Here is a 20,683-nt window from a genome sequence, read left to right on the forward strand (position 1 = left end):
CATGGCGTGCGTTCCAGCCCTTGGAGCGCAGCACGGACTCAGCCCACTCAGGTATTATAGGGGGATGGGGGCATACACAGGTGATCCGATTGATGTGAGGGGGAGTGGTCCCTTGTTTATAAGGAGCTAGCGGGCGCCATATTGAGCTGACTCACCTTCTGTGACCACACACAGACATCACACAGAACTGCCTTTGCCGGGGATGATATACAGCCACTGCGTATATCCCCTACCTTTTCTAACTTATGGACTTTTGAGCATTTATGGACTTTGAAGCTACCTCTGGGCCTTTTGGCCATTAAAACTCCCCTGATGAATCTCCGTGATTGGAGAGGAAACGCGTAGGGAGGTATCTACCATACCACATACGGCGGGGGGTGTCCATTGTAGGGCTTACTTGGGCCTGTCCTTGTGAGGACAGGAGCTATTGCTGGGGCACGACAGGGGTTTAGGAAACAGGTCCCCCGTCCCCTTTACATTACCCTACAACTTCTGGACCCTCCCTGGGACCCTTCATCACTGGTATGGGTACCCTTCGTCCATAATTGGTGAGATCAAACCAGTTTTTTATTAGAGCACGGTTTTCGGCGTGAGCACTTTTATTTGTATTTTGTATTGTTTTGTCCACTTTTTAATATCATTAGTAAAAGTTATGTTTTATTTCTATTGGGTTATACTCTTCTAGCTGTGTTCTACTCCTCTAAGCCTGTACCTAGCATACCCACTCCAAAACACACCCAAACCCCTCCCTCTTCTCCCCCCTCTATCTTCAAAAAGATTTGTGATGTAATTTCTGTCCAAGCTCCTCTTTTAAATTTGTCCAACCCACACTCCATTACACACAGATAGATAGATAGGATAGATAGGATAGATAGATAGATATTATCCAGAAAAATGAAGGCAGCACTCCAATGGAAAAAATAAATGTGGTTTATTGGCCCATGTGCAACGTTTCAGTCCAGGATGTGGTCATTTATTTTTTGCATTGCAGTGCTGCCTTCATTTTTCTGGAGCTTTTTTCGTTTTCAATTATCGCTCCCCTTCTTTCCAGAGCCATAATTTTTCTGTCTATATGGCCATGTAAGGGCTTGTCTTTTGCGGGACAAGTTCTACTTTTGGACGATACCATTGCTTTTAGCATGTCGTGTAACAGAAAATTTGAAAAAAATTCAAAGCGCGATGCAATTGCAAAAAAAGTGCAATCCCACACTTGTTTTTTGCTTGGCTTTTTTGCTAGGTTCACTAAATGCTAAGACTGTGTGCACACATTGCGGATTTGATTGCAGATCAGCAGGGTTTTTTGCCGCACGGAATTGCATCAAATCCGCAGTATAGTGCACAACCAATGTAAGTCTATGAGAGCCGCAGACTTGTTGTGCACATGCTGCGGAAAAGGCCGCACCGAAACGCAGCTTTTTTTTTCCGCAGCATGTCACTTCTTTTGTGCGGAACTGCAGCGTTTCTGCACCCATAGACTTGCATTGAGTCAAGCACATCCGCAGCAAAACCGCAGATGTAAAAAAGATCTGCAGTTTTGCTGCGGCAGTGGGTCCCAGAAACGCTACAGTTCGGGAGCAGGGAAGTGTGTGGGCGGAGTGTAGGCGGTGACTGTGTGCGTGCATGCATGTGCTGGCGGGGTCTGTGGGCTGTTCGGATGTGTGCGGGACTGTTCGGGTGTGCGTGGCTGTCAGGGTGTGTGCGGGTCTGTGTGGGGGGGGGTCTTTGGGGAAAGGGGGGGTGCAGGCATTATCCGATGGGACTACAAGTATGCAGCATCCAATCTGCAGCTAATCCAAACGCACAAAAAACTGCATCAAAACAACGCACCAAAAACTGCATCAAAACCATGCAAAAACGGCACCAAAAGCTGCATCAAAACCGCGCAAAAAAACACACCAAAAACTGCATCAAAACCGCACCAAAACCGTGCAAAAACTGCATCAAAAACTGAATCAAAACCACGCAAAAACTGCATCAAAACCGTGCTAAAAACACGCAAAAACGCAGCTGCGTTTTCTGCCAGGAGATGCAGATTTTGTGCAGAAAATTCTGCACCCATATCTGCAATGTGTGCACACAGCATAAAACTGACCTGCGATTATAATTACAAGGTCATTACAAGTTCATAGACACCAAACATGTCTAGGTTATTTTTTATCTAAGTGGTGAAAAAAAATTCCAAACTTTGCTAAAAAAAAAAATTAAATAATTGTGCCATTTTCCGATACCCGTAGCGTCTATATTTTCTGAGATATCAGGTTGGGTGAGGGCTAATTTTTTGAGGCCGAGCTGACGTTTTTAAGGATACCACTTTTGTTCAGATACATTCTTTTGATCCCCCGTTATTGCATTGTTATTGCGACCAAAAAAACATAATTTTAGCTCTTGATTTGTTTTCTCGCTACGCCGTTTAGCGTTCATGTAAAAATGTTTTTTTTAATTGAAAACAGCTGACATGTTGCGGCTTTGAAGTGGGCTCACCGCCAGAGCCCACCTCAAAGCGGGGGATACTGCCAGCTGACGTACTATTCCGTCAGCTGGCAGAAAAAGGGTTAATGAACAGTATGTTTCAGTTAAAAAAATTTTTTTTAAAAATGCCGTGGGCTCCCGTGCAATTTTCTGCACCGGAGGGGGAAAGCCGACGGCGGGGGGGCCAATATTTGTAGCCTGGGAAGGGGGTAATACCCATGGCCCCTCCGAGGCTATGAATATCAGGCCGCAGCTGTCTGCGTAGCCTTTATTGGCTATTAAAATAGGGGGACCCCCCAACAAATGATGTGGGCTCCCCCTATATTTTATAGCCAGAAAGGCTACGCAGACAGCTGCGGGCTGATATTCATAGCCTAGAGAGGGGCCATGGATATTGCCCCCCATCCCCCCGGCTACAAATGTCAACCCGCAGCCGCCCCAGAAAGGGCGCATCTGTAAGATGCGCCAATTCCGGCACTTAGCCCCTCTCTTCCCACTCCCCTGTAGTGGTGGGATATGGGGTAATAAGGGGTTAATGTCACCTTGCTATTGTAAGGTGACATTAAGCCCGGTTAATAATGGAGAGGCGTCAATAAGACGCCTATCCATTATTAATCCTATAGTAGTGAAAGGGTTAAAAAAATTAAAGACACAGCCAGAAAAAAAGTATTTTAATATTCTTAATTTAACCATACTTACCATACTCAATCGCCTGCAAAAAAATTTAAATAATAAACCATATACTCCCTTTCCGATGCAGTCCAATTAATAACGAATGTCCGACGACGATCTGCCCTATAGAACAGTGACATCGGGTGATGTCACCGCTCTATAGGGCCTCCAGTGACACACTGACAGAAGACAATGGCTCCTGCAGTGCATCACTGAAGAGGTTACCTAAGTTCAGGGTCTCACTTTATGGCAAAGCTGTGTGAGAATTTTCCCACACAGCAGTGCCAAAAGTGAAACTAGGGACTATTTCTCACAGGGGCGGAGGAATACATTGCTGAAGGATAACTTCCATCATTATATTCCTGGAGCCCCTGGAGAGCGGTCGCATCAGCTGATGCTGCTGCTCTCCACGGGAGATCGTTGAGAGACACTCGTTTTAATTGGATTTCTGCGGATCAGGGAGTATAGTATTTGTTTATTATTTTAATATTTTTTACAGGTGACAATGGCTTCGGGGATCAAGGTGACAAGGTGATGGTGAGTATGTACTCTATGTTTTATGTATTGTATGTCTGTACTGTATGTATGTACTGTATGTGGCATGTTACATGTTATATGGTGCATGTTGCTTATCGCATGTTGCGTGTTGCATGTTGTATGTCGCATGGTGCATGTTGTACGTCGCATGTTGTATATATGTTGTATGTCTATATGTATGTTGTATGTACTGTATGTGTGTAATGTATGTTCTGTATATGTGTGTATGTGTATGTGTTGTTTTTTTTACATTCAACACATTACCTGGATGATGGGACTACTACTGTCCCATCATTGGCTAATGTGTCACTCACTGTCACTATAGCAGGCATAGCCCGATGAGACTTGTAGTCCCATCATACGATGCCTCCACACAGAGACACACACCAATGACCTCCCTGCCCAAAGCAGACCCACCGCACAGCCCCGCACACCCCAGCTCCACCAGCAGATCCCAGCACCACTCGCAGACCCACCGTGCAGACCCCCTCGCTCGCAGATCGCAGCACCGGCCGCACATCCTGGCACAGCCAGCAGACCGCCCCGCCCAGCACAGCCCCACACGCAGATCCCAGCACCGCCCACTGCCCAGTCACTCTTGATGAGTGACCGCTGTCTGTGGAGCCTGGGTCACGCCTGCTGATGACGTCACGTCAATTTCCAGAGTCTGAATATTGACGTGACATCGGCGGAAATTAACGGCAGCTGCAGCCTGGGGGTCACGTGACCCGGACTCAGCCGCCAGCATAGCGCCGCTCACAGGCTAAAACGCCAACATAAAGTCTCTACAAAATTCATTAGGGGCCCCGGGGGGATACATTGGGGGTTAATTGAAAGTAGTGGACTGTTAGGGGTCGAGTTCCCGCCTCTGCACAGGGTGAATCTCGGGCCGTCTCCGCTGTGGTCTCCCATTCTTCTCCTGCCACAGTGGAGTCTGCTCAGCGGAGACGTCGGTCCCAGCGTCTTGCTCAGTCCCACTCTGTACAAAGAGTTACTGCTGCTTTTCCTGCTTCTGCCATTGAAGTCAGTGTTGGGCAGCGGCGAGCAGATGCTTTTGGGACTAAGTCCTGCTTTTCTCGTTCTGAGCATGCCCAGGGCAAGATCTCCCATTGGAGATCGAGGGTCACATGCTCAGGTACTGCAGCACATCCCATTGGTCCTCCAGGAAGGTCCTGAAAGTGCAAAACTTCGGTAGCAGCTTCCCATTGGTCCTTTATTGGAAGGTCCTGAATGTGCTGCAACTATATAAGCTGCGCATGACCGCACGGCCATGCGCTAGTATTGACTTGATATAATGTGTGTGTGTGTAGATGGATGTATGTCGATGGATGAAAGCTCCTAAATCATTCCCATTCCTAGTGTTGTTGACTGTTCGCGAATGATGGTAGCTATCTAGCGCCCGACTAAGCCATCAGCACGAAACACACATTACAGCGTCTAGTTGCTGTGACCGTCAGTGCGGCACCGTGCGCTTTCTCAGCGCTTTCCTGTCCCAAGCCTGGGTGGTTAGTGGCGTCCGCCAGTGCGGCACCGCATGCACTCACGTGCATCTTTAATACATTTATTTCTGTCACTCTGACGCCCCAGTAGCGGTGTCGAGCGCATGAGGTTTTTATGAACCCTATTCCTGTGTCTTGGGATTGAGTTCTGAGACTCCTTGCTTGCGCTCTTGGTGCGGTACCGCGGCCCTGTGATGCAACAGGTTTCGCTTCCTTCACACAGGGTGAAGTAAACCCGTGTGTGTATTCACATTGTACCGCCATATCGTCCGTCATCACTAGCAGCAGGTTTTCACCTGCACGGTGGACCCCGGACTGCGAACGCACCTGATACTATTCCATCTTAAACTTGGTGCGTTCCGCCAGTCCGAACAGTGGACAACCCCTTTAATTATTCTAATTTACTGAGATAATGACTTTTGGGTTTTCATTGGCTGTAAGCCAATGATTAATGTATAATCATCAATATTAACAGAAATAAACACTTGAAATAGATCACTCTGTTTGTAATGACTCTATATAATATAGGAGTTTAACTTTTTGTATTGAAGAACTGAAATTAATTAACTTTTTGATGATATTCTAATTTAGTGAGAAGCACCTGTAGTATGATGGTCCACCCCCACACCACAATGTATAGTATGATGGTCCATCACAGTTCCCTAAAAATCAATTCTGAGGACGCCAATACTGTTAACAGTGTAGCACACAATGCAGTCCATGGTTGGACATGCCCTTCTGGCATTTGACAGAATTTCCAGTCCGGCCCTGGCCACCAGTCAGCTCGTGCATTGTATTCCGATTTATAAGGCCGCATGACTGCACCCTTACTGTGAATTAGTCCAGCCACAATTAGTCCTGCTTCTTCCACTAGAGCCTCATTCAGACGTCCATGTTTTTCATGGACAGAACTCGTACCTATGATAGTCTATATTCTCACTTCCAGCTATTTTTGCGGACCAAGTGATTACGAGTCATTGGTCCAAGTTATGGAAAAACGTGGACAACGTTCTGTCTATTGTTTACGGACTATTTGATGGGAAAATCTTGAGAAACTTCCATCAGTTTTGTTATTTTTTTCTTATGAGAAAAACTGATTAAACTGATAGTAAAAACTGACAATCCCTGAAGAAAAACGAATCAAAGGCACGTAAAATAAAAATCAGTGAGTATTAAACCACACTTTTTTAGAAAAGTTATGGACTGGTGTAACAATGCTAAAGTCAAACATTTTTGTGCAATTTGCGACTTTTATAGAGATAAATTATGGTAAGTTTTTGTGAAGTCCAACATGGAACAAATGCAGCTATGGATGTGAACAGAAAAAACAACATATGGTAATATTATTGAAAGAGTGTTTGCCCCCTTCCTGATTTCCTATTCTTTTGCATGTTTGTCACACTTAGGGTATGTGCACACGATGCAGATTTAGTGCAGAACTGCAGCAGATTTTTCTGCAGCAGAAACGCTGCAAAACTGCACTGTGATCACAGTACAATGTAAATCAATGTGAAAAAAAAAAAGCTGTGCACATGGTGCAGAAAAATCTGCGCAGAAACGCTGCAGTTTTCAAAGAAGTGCCTGTCACTTCTTTTGTGCAGTTCTGCAGCGTTTCTGCACCCCTCCATAATAGAAATCTGCAGGTGCATTTTTGATGCGTTTTTCATGCGTTTTTCATGCGTTTTTTGTGCAGATTTGTGCTCAAAAAACGCATCAAAAACGCATAAAAAACGCATAAAAAACGCACCTGCAGATTCTGCCAGGAGATGCAGATTTAGTGCAGAACTGCAGCAGATTTTTCTGCACTAAATCTGCATCGTGTGCACATACCCTTAATGTTTCAGATCACCAAACAAAATATCAGACAAAAATGGCACAAGTAACACAAAATGCAGTTTTTAAATTAAGGTCTTTATTATTAAAGGAAAAAAAATCCAAACCTACAGGGTCCTGTGTGAAAAAGCGATTGCCCACACCCCACCTTAAAACATAAATTAGCAGTGGTTTATCATATCTTTGGAAAAGCGAAGTTCAAATTCCCTAACTACACACAGGACTGATTGCTGACACACCTGTTCTCAATCAAGAAGTCACTTAAATAGGATCTGCCTGACAAAGTGAAATAGACCAAAAGATCCTCAAAAGCTAGACATCATGCTGTGATCAAAAAACATTCTGGACAAATGAGAAATAAAGTACTTGAGATCTATCTGTCGGGAAATGGTTATAAAGTCATTTCTAAAGCTTTGAGACTCCAGCAAACCACAGTGAGACATTTCAAAAACCTGACCGGCACATCCAAACATAGACTAAGTGTGAACAGGTGCTGAACCCAGAGTCGCCAACTCGTATATAGTTAAGTAAATAAGGCAGCGCTAAAACATGCAAACTTGAAAACACGAAATTTGAACTGCATTACTGCACTAGAAATATGAAAAATGAGAGCTTTTAGCGCATAAAAATGGCCAATTTTATGTTTTAGCGCTGCAGTGTGCTGCCTTATTTACTTAACTATATACGAGTTGGCGACTCTGGGTTCAGCACCTGTTCACACTTAGTCTATGTTTGGATGTGCCGGTCAGGTTTTTGAAATGTATTCTTTAGCCTTCTGATCGTGCACTCCGCCTCCTAGCTTCAGGTGTTTTAATTACAGCAGGTCCAATACCCCTCCACAGAGAGAGAGAATTTTAGTCTAAGAAGAGGTTTCACATGTACCCATTCAGATGGAGATGTTTATTCTCAGCGAGGTAAGGCAAGCGTAGGACCTGGTATAAGAGAGATGCCGTAAAGGGGCTACCAGATACACATAAAATTGGCCATTTTTATGCGCTAAAAGCTCTCATTTTTCATATTTCTAGTGCAGTAATGCAGTTCAAATTTCGTGTTTTCAAGTTTGCATGTTTTAGCGCTGCAGTGTGCTGCCTTATTTACTTAACTAAACCACAGTGAGAGCCATTATTGTTGTGAATTCTGTTTTCGAACTCCCTCCTGTGGTCATGAATGGTACTTCGGTGAGTTCTGTCCATGGACTCCCTCTGGTGGCTGTGAGTGGAGCTGCTGCTTCTGAGGTTCCTTCCACAGGTGACGTAGTTTATTCTTTGGCTGGCTGTTCTATTTAACTCCACTCAGATCGTTACTCCATGCCAGCTGTCAATGTTCTTGTACTGGTTCAGTTCGCTCTTGGATCTTTCTGGTGACCTGTCTACTCCAGCAGAAGCTAAGTCCCTGCTGGTTATTTATTTGTTCATTGTTTCCTTGTCCAGTTGGCTATCATGATTTTGTCTTGCTAGCTGGAAGCTCTGGAATGCAGAGTGGCACCTCCGCATCGTGAGTCGGTGCGGAGGTCTTTTTGCACACTCTGCGTGGTTTTTTGTAGTTTTTTGTGCTGACCGCAAAGATACCTTTTCTATCCTCAGTCTGTTTAGTAAGTCTGGCCTCCCTTTGCTGAAACCTGTTTCATCTCTGTGTTTGTGACTTTCATCTTTACTCACAGTCAATATATGTGGGGGGCTGCCTTTTCCTTTGGGGAATTTCTCTGAGGCAAGGTAGGCTTTATTTTCTATCTTTAGGGCTAGTTAGCTCTTAGGCTGTGAAGAGGCGTCTAGGTCGTGTTAGGTACGCTATTTCTAGTTGTGTGATAGGATTAGGGGTTGCGGTCAGCAGAGTTCCCACTTCCCAGAGCTTGTCCTGTGTGAGTTTAACCATCAGGTCGTTCCGGGTGCTCTTAACCACCAGGTCCATAACACATTATCCACAAATGGCAAACACAGGGAACAGTGGTAAACTTTCCCAGGAGTGTCCAGTTGACTAAAATTACCCCAAGGGTATGTGCACACGCTGCAGATTTTGCTGCGGATTCACAGTAGTTTTCCCTGAGTTTACAGTACCATGTAAACCTATGGAAAACAAAATCCGCAGTGCACATGCTGCGGAAAAAAACGCAAGGAAACTTAGCGTTGTTTATTCCGCAGCATGTCAATTCTTTGAGTGGATTGCGCAGAGGTTTACACCTGCTCCATAATAGGAATCCGAAGGTCTAATACCGCAGGTGAAATCCGCACAAAAACCATGGAAAAAACACAGTAAATTCGCAGTAATTCCGCAATAAATCCGCAGTCCGGTTTTCCTGCGGATTTACCAAAAGCAGTGCGGAAAAGTCTGCCACCTTTCTGCAACATGTGCACATAGCCCAAGAGTGCAACAACAATTCATCCATGAGGTCACAAAAGACCCCACAACAACATCCAAAGGATTCCAGGCCTCACTTGCCTCGGTTAAGGTCAATGTTCATGACTCCACCATAAGAAAAAGACTGAGCAAAAATGGCTTCATGGCAGAGTTCCAAAAGAAAATCACTGCTGAAGAATAAGAACATAAAAGGCTTGCCTCAGTTTTGCCAGAAAACATCTTGATGATCACCTTTGGGAGAATACTCTGTAGACTGACGACACAAAAGTTGCACTTTTTGGAAGGTGTATGTCCCATTACATCTGGCATAGAAATAACACAGCATTTCAGAAAAAAAACATCATACCAACAGTAAAATATTGTGGTGGTAGTGTGATGGTCTGAGGCTGTTTTGCTGCTTCAGGACCTGGAAGACTTGCTGTGGTAAAAGGAACTATGAATTCTGCTGTCTAACAAAAAATCCTGAAGGAAAATGTTCGACCATCTGTAACCTCAAGCTGAAGCGCACTTGGGTTATGCAAAAGGATGATGATCCAAAAACACACCAGCAAATCTACTTCTGAATGGCTTAAAGGGAAGGTACCGCGTTTGTAGGTCATTAATAAATCACTGTAACATAACATGCTGCTATAAGCAAGTTTGAAATGCATGTGAAACAGATTTCATGTGTTACATGAGTTTAAACAATGCACTGGGGGCTGACATCTTGGTTTTGCAGCAGTAGCAGGGCACTATCAGTGTCAGATTACGGCACCCCATGGACATAGGAGATAATAGACCGGCGCTGACCCTATCTGTAACATTCCAGCAGCATTAGCAGTGAGCTGGGCACGCCTCTGTGGGCTGCACAACTCACTGCTGTAGGTGTGACTTGCTGCCATTTTATTATAGCCCTGTGCTCTCTATCGCAGGACAGAAGAAGCCCTCACTGCTCCTCTGTACTCCAAGCAGGCACATCCTCTGCTCCTCACATGCTGCCCTGTGTGCTTCTCCTGCTGTGTCTCCGCCTCCCCCTCACACACAGTCCCTGTGATCTCCTGTAAGCTGCACTCACAGCCTGCAGAGAGGGAGGTGACACCTGGAGAGAGAGAGCAGGGCAGCTGACAGGACCGTGATTAAGGTGGGGGAAGGGGGATGGCAAGAATGTTATTCACAAAAAATGCCCACTGTGTTCTGCTCCTCTGTAAACAAGCTGTGCCTCTGATGCAGTAACTGCTGGTGATAGCAGGTCACAGGGCAGTCACACACAAAATGGTGCTGCCCTGTGATGCTGCTCTTCATTCTTACTGTTGGGGCAGTAACTGCTGACATCACCATTTCCCTCCCCTTTTGGGTGGTCTAATATTCCTGGGGCGGAGCTGCTAAATCTTACTATAGCTGCTTGAGGTCTAAAACGGAAAATGCTCCCCCTAGTGGTAAATGTGTATATTTGTAGAAATATCTAATATATAAAGCTGAATGTGTGTGTGTGTGTGTGTGTATGTCCGGGATTGGCATCTGCACCGTCACAGCTACAGCCACAAAATTTTGCACAGTCACACGTCTGGACCCCGAGAGCGTCATAGGCTATGTTGTGAGGCGAAATTTTAACCCCGGGCGTTCCAATTCAACCAAACAATTTTGCCCCTATCTATATAATGGGGAAAAAGTGAAAGGAAAAGTGTTGGAGGCAAATTGACAGCCAGGAGGAGATGGCATACAGGTATATACTATATACAGGGGAGATGATATACATCTATATATTATATACAGGAGGAGATGACATACAGGTATATACTATATACAGGGGAGATGACATACAGGTATATACTATATACAGGGGAGATGACTTACAGGTATAGCTAATATATAAAGCTGAATGTGTGTGTTTGTATGTGTGTATGTCCTGGATTGGCATCTGCACCGTCGCAAATACAGCCACAAAATTTTGCATAGTCACACGTCTGGACCCCGAGAGTGTCATAGGCTTTGTTGTGAGGCAAAGTTTTAACCCCACGCGTTCCAATTCACCAAACAATTTTGCCCCATCTACATAATGGAGAAAAGTGAAAGGAAAAGTGTTGGAGGCAAATTGACAGCTACCAGATGTGAACAAAGGGGACTTAAAGAGTGAGAGCGATGGCGCCAAAGAGTATATGCCGTAAAGTTGCTAAGGTGGGGTGGGATATGAACACACACACTCAAAATGCCCCACACACTACCACGTGCTTGAACACATATAACACCCTCAGCACACATTTCACCACACATACACCAACCTCGCCACATAGAAGACAAAACACAAAAGTCGCCGCTCAAAACTCGCCATGCGCAAAACACGCCATGTGCAAAATAGGGTCACGCAAAACTCGCCACACGTGCAAAACTCACCTCATGGAAAACTCGCCACATGCAGAAAAATTGCCACATGCACAAAAGTTGCAACACATGCAAAAGTTGCCTCACTAAAAACTTGCACATACTCAAAACGCACCACACATAAAACTCGCCATGCGCAAAACTCGCCATGCGCAAAACTTGCTGCACACAACTTGCTACACTAACCTGTCACATGCAACTCGACACAAAATGTTGCTATACGCATGTCGCCACACAAAACTCATCTCACAAAAGTCGTTACATGCATGTCGCCACACGCAACTCAACACATACAACTTGACACATGAAACTCGCCCTAAAACACACACAAGTCTGGTATTATCCTTCAAAAACAAAAATCTGATTAATAAGCAGACAAACTACAAGAGAAACAACTGTACCATATAGGAAATCCGGCAGCTGTCAGTCACATGACCTGTCTATTATGTGTATGTGTGAGCTAATATATACTGCCAGGGGGGAGGGCTTCCTGTTGGCTGGGGATTTATCAGGCTGCCAATTTAGCTTACAAATACTGAGGTAAAAATACTGAGCAAATAACGTGTGAACGAGGTCTAATACAGGAGGAGATGACACACAGATATATACTATATACAGGAGGAGATGACATACAGGTATATACTATATACAGGGGGAGATGATACACTGGTATATACTATATACAGGGAGATGACATACAGGTATATACTATATACACGGGAGATGACACACAGGTACAGTGGGGCAAAAAAGTATTTAGTCAGTCAGCAATAGTGCAAGTTCCACCACTTAAAAAGATGAGAGGCGTCTGTAATTTACATCATAGGTAGACCTCAACTATGGGAGACAAACTGAGAAAAAAAAATCCAGAAAATCACATTGTCTGTTTTTTTAACATTTTATTTGCATATTATGGTGGAAAATAAGTATTTGGTCAGAAACAAAATTTCATCTCAATACTTTGTAATATATCCTTTGTTGGCAATGACAGAGGTCAAACATTTTCTGTAAGTCTTCACAAGGTTGCCACACACTGTTGTTGGTATGTTGGCCCATTCCTCCATGCAGATCTCCTCTAGAGCAGTGATGTTCTTGGCTTTTCGCTTGGCAACGCGGACTTTCAACTCCCTCCAAAGGTTTTCTATAGGGTTGAGATCTAGAGACTGGCTAGGCCACTCCAGGACCTTGAAATGCTTCTTACGAAGCCACTCCTTCGTTGCCCTGGCGGTGTGCTTTGGATCGTTGTCATGTTGAAAGACCCAGCCACGTTTCATCTTCAATGCCCTTGCTGATGGAAGGAGGTTTGCACTCAAAATCTCACGATACATGGCCCCATTCATTCTTTCATGTACTCGGATCAGTCGTCCTGGCCCCTTTGCAGAGAAACAGCCCCAAAGCATGATGTTTCCACCACCATGCTTTACAGTAGGTATGGTGTTTGATGGATGCAACTCAGTATTCTTTTTCCTCCAAACACGACAAGTTGGGTTTCTACCAAACAGTTCCAGTTTGGTTTCATCAGACCATAGGACATTCTCCCAAAACTCCTCTGGATCATCCAAATGCTCTCTAGCAAACTTCAGACGGGCCCGGACATGTACTGGCTTAAGCAGTGGGACACGTCTGGCACTGCAGGATCTGAGTCCATGGTGGCGTAGTGTGTTACTTATGGTAGGCCTTGTTACATTGGCCCCAGCTCTCTGCAGTTCATTCACTAGGTCCCCCCGCGAGGTTCTCGGATTTTTGCTCACCGTTCTTGTGATCATTCTGACCCCACGGGGTGGGATTTTGCGTGGAGCCCCAGATCGAGGGAGATTATCAGTGGTCTTGTATGTCTTCCATTTTCTAATTATTGCTCCCACTGTTGATTTCTTCACTCCAAGCTGGTTGGCTATTGCAGATTCAGTCTTCCCAGCCTGGTGCAGGGCTGCAATTTTGTTTCTGGTGTCCTTTGACAGCTCTTTGGTCTTCACCATAGTGGAGTTTGGAGTCAGACTGTTTGAGGGTGTGCACAGGTGTCTTTTTATACTCATAACAAGTTTAAACAGGTGCCATTACTACAGGTAATGAGTGGAGGAAAGAGGAGACTCTTAAAGAAGAAGTTACAGGTCTGTGAGAGCCAGAAATCTTGATTGTTTGTTTCTGACCAAATACTTATTTTCCACCATAATATGCAAAAAAAATGATAAAAAAACAGACAATGTGATTTTCTGGATTTTTTTTTCTCAGTTTGTCTCCCATAGTTGAGGTCTACCTATGATGTAAATTACAGACGCCTCTCATCTTTTTAAGTGGTGGAACTTGCACTATTGCTGACTGACTAAATACTTTTTTGCCCCACTGTATATACTATATACAGGGGAGATGACACATAGGTATATACAATATACAGGAGATGACATACAGCAGGTATATACTATTTACAGGGGAGATGACATACAGGTATATACTATATACAGGAGATGACATATAGGTGTATACTATATATAAGGGAGATGACAAACATGTATATACTGAGGGGAAAATGAGAGGTGTGAGGTGAAAATGAAGGGTGTGAGGTGAAAATGAAAAGGTGTGAGTGCAAAATGAGAGGAGTGAGGGAAAATAGTAGAGTGATCGGAAAATGACACGTGAGGTCGAAATGACAAGTGTTAGGGGGGAATGAGAGGAGTGAGGGGGAAAATGAGAGGTGTAAGGGAGAAAATGAGAGATGTGAGGGGGAAAATGAGAGGCGTGATGGGAAAATAAGAGAAGTGAGGTGCTATAACTAACCACAGATATTTACTATGCCCAGGCAACGCCGGGCTCTTCAGCTAGTATATAATATTTTTCATATAGAAATATTGCATTAATACATTTTAATTACTATTTTAAGCTTAATTTCACAAAAAAAACAAAATACAAGAAAACTGGTGGCACCTTCCATTTAAGAAAAAAACAAAATTAAGACTTTGGAGTGGCCTAGTCAAAGTCCTGACCTTAATCTGATTGAGATGCTGTGGCATGACCTTAAAAAGGCTGATCATGCTGGGAAACCCTCAAATGTGACTGAATTACAACAATTCTGCAAAGATGAATTCCAAAATTCCTCCAGAGCATTGTAAAAGACTCATTGTCAGTTATTGCAATCGCTTGATTGCACTTGATAGTTCTGCTAAGGGGTTCACAACCAGATATTAGGTTTGGGGGCAATCACTTTCACACAGGGCCCTGTAGGTTTGGATTTCTTTTTCCCTTAATAAAGACTTTTATTTAAAAACTGCATTTTGTGATTACTTGTTTTATCTTTGTCTAATATTTACATTTGTTTGGTGACCTGTAACATTTAAGTGTGACACATATTCAAAAGAATAGGGAATTAGGAAGGGGGCAAACACTTTTTCACATAACTGTATATAGTATACAGCTTGTATATAGACTGTATTACCTTTCTTGCATATGCCCTGTATGAAGAAGTCACACACAGCTGCTCCAGACTCTGCACAGGGAAGAAAGTAGTTGTTACACATAGCGCAAAGCGATCCTCCTACAGGACTAGAACCATTTATTCATGATATGTCTGTCTATAGGGTTTGCAAAAAGGTTGCTTATTTTTTCTTCTAAAAGACTTGATGCTCAGAGGTGTAATGATCACAGCCCGGTACTATCAGGTCAGTGGAGATGGGAACCTATCAATACGAGCACTATTTTCAACTGGATCTGCATTTTTGCATTGTATTTGAAGAACAGAGAGCCACTGGCTCCCTGCACCGCCATACCTACACATGCCACCGACCTATCAGAGGCCAGCTGCTGGTGTTGGTATGCCCACCGCAGTCAGCGCATGATGTCACTGCATTGCACAGCTTCATTCACGTGCATGAGCTATGGAGGAGGAAGAGTACGCATCTTGTCGTGGGAGCGAGGACAGCTGAAAATAATATATTTTTTTTTTTATGTCTTTGTGAAGAGAGCTAAAACTTGGGACATTATTGTACATTGCCAATTTGGAGACATTATTACTAAGTAAAGCCAATTGGGGAACATAATTACTGTGTTTTGGTCAATTGGGGGACATTATTGTATAGGGCCAGTTTGGGAACATTATTGGAGCCAATTGGGTGACATTATTATTTCACAAAGTGGGACATCTATATATATATATAAGAGGCATCCTGATTACTCGCTAATCCCGCCCCCTGCACAGTAGCTCCACCTCACAACATCACTACACACAATCCCGCCCCCCACCACATCACCACACATAATCCCACCCCCAACACATCACCACACATAATCCCACCCCCCAACACATCACCACACATAATCCCGCCCCCACCACATCACCACACATAATCCCGCCCCCAACACATCACCACACATAATCCCACCCCCCAACACATCACCACACATAATCCCGCCCCCCACCACATTACCACACATAATCCCGCCCCCAACACATCACCACACATAATCCCACCCCCCAACACATCACCACACATAATCCCGCCCCCACCCCATCACCACCCATAATCCCACCCCCCCACTTCATCACCACCGATAATACCGCCCCCCACCCCATTACCACCCCCCACCACATTACCACACATAATCCCGCCCCCCCACATCACCACACATAATCCCCGAGACGTGCCTCACTAAAATCCACAGAATTCCCACAAATCCCTGACACTCCTGTATAGTTTGTAATTCATAAAGGCCAGATGCAGCCGAAACGTTTTGCCTTGACTACATTAACTCTTTCACTCGAAGCCTGTTTTCAACTTCCTGACCAGGCCATTTTTTTCAATTCTGACCACTGTCACTTTATGAGGTCATAACTCTGAAACGCTTCAACGGATACTGGTGATTCTGAGAGTGTTTTCTCATGACATATTGTACTTTATGATAGTGGTAAAAGTCCTTTGATTTGACTTGCGTTTATTTGTGAAAAAAAAAATGGAAATTTGGCGAAAATTTAGAAAATTTAGCAATTTTTAAACTTTTAGTTTTTATGCCCTTAAATTAGAGAGTCATATCATACAAAATAGTTAATAAATAACATTACCCACATGTCTGCTTTACATTACCACAATTTTGGAAACATAATTTTTTTTGTTAGGAAGTTATAAGGGTTAAAATTTGACCAGCGATTTCTCATTTTTACAGCAAAATTTGCAAAACCATTTTTTTTTAGGGACCACCTCACACTTGAAGTGACTTTAAGGGGTCTATATGACAGAAAATGCCCAAAAGTAACACCATTCTAAAAACTGAACCCCTCAAGGTACTCAAAACCATATTCAAAAAGTTTATTAACCCTTCAGGTGCTTCACAGGAATTTTTGGAATGTTTAAAAAAAATTGAACATTTAACTTTTTTTCACAAAATTTTTACTTCAGATCCAATTTGTTTTATTTTACCAAGGGTAACAGGAAAAATTGGACCACAAAAGTCGTCATATAATTTGACCTGAGTACGACGATACCCCATATGTGGGGGTAAATCACAGTTTGGGTGCATGGCAGAGCTCGGAAGGGAAATCGGACACCATGTCGCAATGTGCCTAAACAGTGGAAACCCCCACCAGTGACACCATTTTGGAAAGTAGACCTCCTAAGGAACTAATCTAGATGTGTGGTGATCACTTTGAACCTCCAAGTGCTTCACAGAAGTTTATAATGTAGAGCCGTAAAAGAAAAATCATTTTTTCACAAAAAATGATCTTTTCGCCCCAAATTTTTTATTTTCCCAAGGGTAACAGGACTAATTGGACCCCAAAAGTTGTTGTGCAATTTGTTCTGAGTAAGCTGATACCCCATATATGGGAGTAAACCACTGTTTGAGCACAAGGCAGAGCTCGGAAGGGAAGGAGCGCCGTTTGACTTTTCAATGCAAAATTGGCTGGAATTGAGATCGGAACCCATGTCGCGTTTGGAGAGCCCCTGATGTGCCTAAACAGTGGAAGCCCCCACAAGTAACCCCATTTTGGAAAGAAGACCCCCTAAGGAACTTATCTAGATGTGTGGTGAGCACTTTTAACCCCCAATTGTTTCACTGAAGTTTAGAATGTAGAGCCGTGAAAATTAAAAAATCATTTTTTCTTTACACAAAATGATCTTTTAGCCCGTAATTTTTTTCCCAAGGGTAACAGGAGAAATTGGACCCCAAAAGTTGTGCAATTTGTCCTGAGTACGCTGATACCCCATATATGGGGGTAAACCACTGTTTGAGCGCATGGCAGAGCTTGGAAGCGAAGGAGTGCCGTTTGACTTTTCAATGCAAAATTAGCTGGAATTGAGATCGGAACCCATGTCGCATTTGGAGAGCCCCTGATGTACCTAAACAGTAGAAACCCCCCACAAGTGACCCCATATTGGAAACTAGACCCCTCAAGGAACTTATCTAGATGTGTTGTGAGAACTTTGAACGCTCAAGAGTTTCACTACAGTTTATAACGCAGAGCCGTGAAAATAAAAAAATATTTTTTTCCACAAAAATTATTTTTTTAGCCCTCGGTTTTGTATTTTCCCAAGGGTAACAGGAGAAATTGGACCCCAAAATTTGTTGTCCAATTTGTCCTGAGTACGCTGATACTCCTTATGTTGGGGTAAACCCCTGTTTGGGAGCACGGGAGAGCTTGGAAGGGAAGGAGCACTGTTTTAGTTTTTCCAACGCAGAATTGGCTGGAATTGAGATCGGACGCCATGTCGCGTTTGGAGATGTGCCCCTGATGTGCCTAAACAGTGGAAACCCCCAATTCTAACTGAAACCATAACCCAAACACACCTCTAATCCCAACCACAACCCTAACCACACCCCTAACCCTAATCCCAACCGTAAATGTAATCCAAACCCTAACTTTAGCCCCAACCCTAACGGGAAAATAAAATGGAAATAAATACTGTACATTTTTTAAAATTTTATTTTTCTCTAACTAAGGGAGTGATGAAGGGGGGTTTGATTTACTTTTATATCTTTTTTTTGGCAGATTTTTATGATTGGCAGCCGTCACACACTAAAAGACGCTTTTTATTGCAAAAAATATTTTTTGCGTTACCACATTTTGAGAGCTATACTTTATCCATATTTTGGCCCACAGAGTCATTTGAGGTCTTGTTTTCTGCGGGACGAGTTGACGTTTTTATTGGTACCATTTTTGGGCACATGACATTTTTTGATCGCTTTTTATTCCGATTTTTGGGAGGCAGAATGAACAAAAACCAGCAATTCCTGAATTTCTTTTAGGGGAGGCGTTTATACCGTTACACGTGTGGTAAAATTGATAAAGCAGTTTTATTCTTCAGGTCAGTATGATTACAGCGATACTTCACTTATATAATTTTTTATGTTTTGGCGTTTTTACACAATAAAAACTATTTTATATAAAAAATAATTGTTTTTGCATTGCTTTATTCTGAAAGCTATAACTTTTTTTTATTTTTCTGCTGATGATGCTGTATGGTGGCTTTTTTTGCGGGACAAGATGACATTTTCAGCGGTACCATGTTTATTTATATCCGTCTTTTTGATCGCGTGTTATTCCACTTTTTGTTCGGCGGTATGATAATAAAGCATTGTTTTTTGCCTCGTTTTTTATTTTATTTTTTTGCGGTGTTCACTGAAGGGGTTAACTAGTGGGATAGTTTTATAGAGCGGGTCATTACGGACGTGGCGATACCAAATATGTGTACTTTTATTGTTTTTTTAATTTGCATAAATAAATGGATTTTTTTTTTTACTTTCTAACATTGTCCCAGGGTGGGACATCACTATATTAGATCAGATCGCTGATCTGACACTTTGCATAGCACTGTGTCAGATCAGCGATCTGACAGGCAGTGAAGGAGGCTTTTTGGCGCCTGCGAGCAGGCGCCGGTTAGCCACCTCACTTCAGGACCCAGAAGGAGCCCCACAGCCATTTTAGATCCGGGGACTCCTTCAAGAACACCGGAACAACGCGATCGCATCGCGTTGTTCCGGTGGGAGAGCGCAGGGAGCCCCAGTCCCTGCGCGGTGCCCCTCTATGTCGCTGTCACTACTGACAGCGGCATCAGAGGGGTTAAATACCCATGATCGGCGCTAGCGCCGATCGTGGGCATTGCTGCGGGGTGTCAGCTGTCATATACAGCTGATGCCCGCACGCGATTGCCGCGGCGCTCAGCGTGAGGCCGCGCGATCGTGCCGCCATACTAGTACTGCGATTTGCGGGAACTCGGTTCCCGCAGAGCAGTACTAGTACGGCGCATGTCAGGAAGGGGTTAAAAGTCAAAAAAATTCATCCTTAAGTTGAGTGCCTAGTTTATTTTATTATACTTACGCCTCTGACTCTGCTCCGGTATTAGTGCCCACACACAATAAAGTGTATGAACCTATACACCACTGACACTGTGTGTGTGCTTTGGCTTCCTAAGCAGCGCACATGTGACAGCTGAGATCTCAGAACCCAGATTTTCTGCCCTGTCACATGTTAGATGCAGTTTAGATTTATCAAGCAATTTACCACTAAACTGGATTTCTCAATCTTGAACCAAATTAACCCATTGCATACCTTCTCTATATTAATAATGCATCACATTTTGATCCAAGCGTTCCCCATCCCAATGAATATCTCATGAGTATCCTGCATTATTGTCCTCAGACCCTTCAGGACGCTGTAAATCAGACTTACTGTCCATGCCTTGGAAGGGCAAGATTTGGGACCCCCGTTGACCTTCCACATCCTTTTCAAATACAAAATTAAACTTTTCAAGTCCAGCAATTAACTCCTGCATGACCACAGAGAAGACCCACGATGAAAAAACCAATGCACGCCTCCTAAAATCAAATACAAAAAGCTTATCTTACAAATATATGTTTCATTTTCGTGCCTCTACCAGCAATATTTCTATTTTTTGTTTCCCGTTAGGCCGGGTTCAGACAGCCATTTTTGTACCAGGATGTACAGACTGACCACAGGTTTCCTGACCCCAATTTACTGC

At 43.6% G+C, this 20,683-nt stretch overlaps 1 protein-coding gene across 1 annotated transcript in view; it reads right to left on the reverse strand.

The window, feature by feature from the left end:
- CPSF4L (cleavage and polyadenylation specific factor 4 like) overlaps window positions 1-20,683 on the reverse strand; it is a 46,553-nt gene that overhangs the window by 17,139 nt on the left and 8,731 nt on the right. Inside the window, exons 3-4 of the mRNA XM_069754863.1 lie at window positions 20,374-20,519; window positions 15,151-15,201 (exon numbers count right to left, since the gene is read on the reverse strand). Coding sequence (XP_069610964.1) covers window positions 15,151-15,201; window positions 20,374-20,519 — 197 coding nt within the window. The remainder of the gene's footprint in view (window positions 1-15,150; window positions 15,202-20,373; window positions 20,520-20,683) is intronic.

This window comes from Ranitomeya imitator, chromosome 2 (genome assembly GCF_032444005.1).
Source record: "Ranitomeya imitator isolate aRanImi1 chromosome 2, aRanImi1.pri, whole genome shotgun sequence".
Taxonomy (NCBI): Eukaryota; Metazoa; Chordata; class Amphibia; order Anura; family Dendrobatidae; genus Ranitomeya; species Ranitomeya imitator.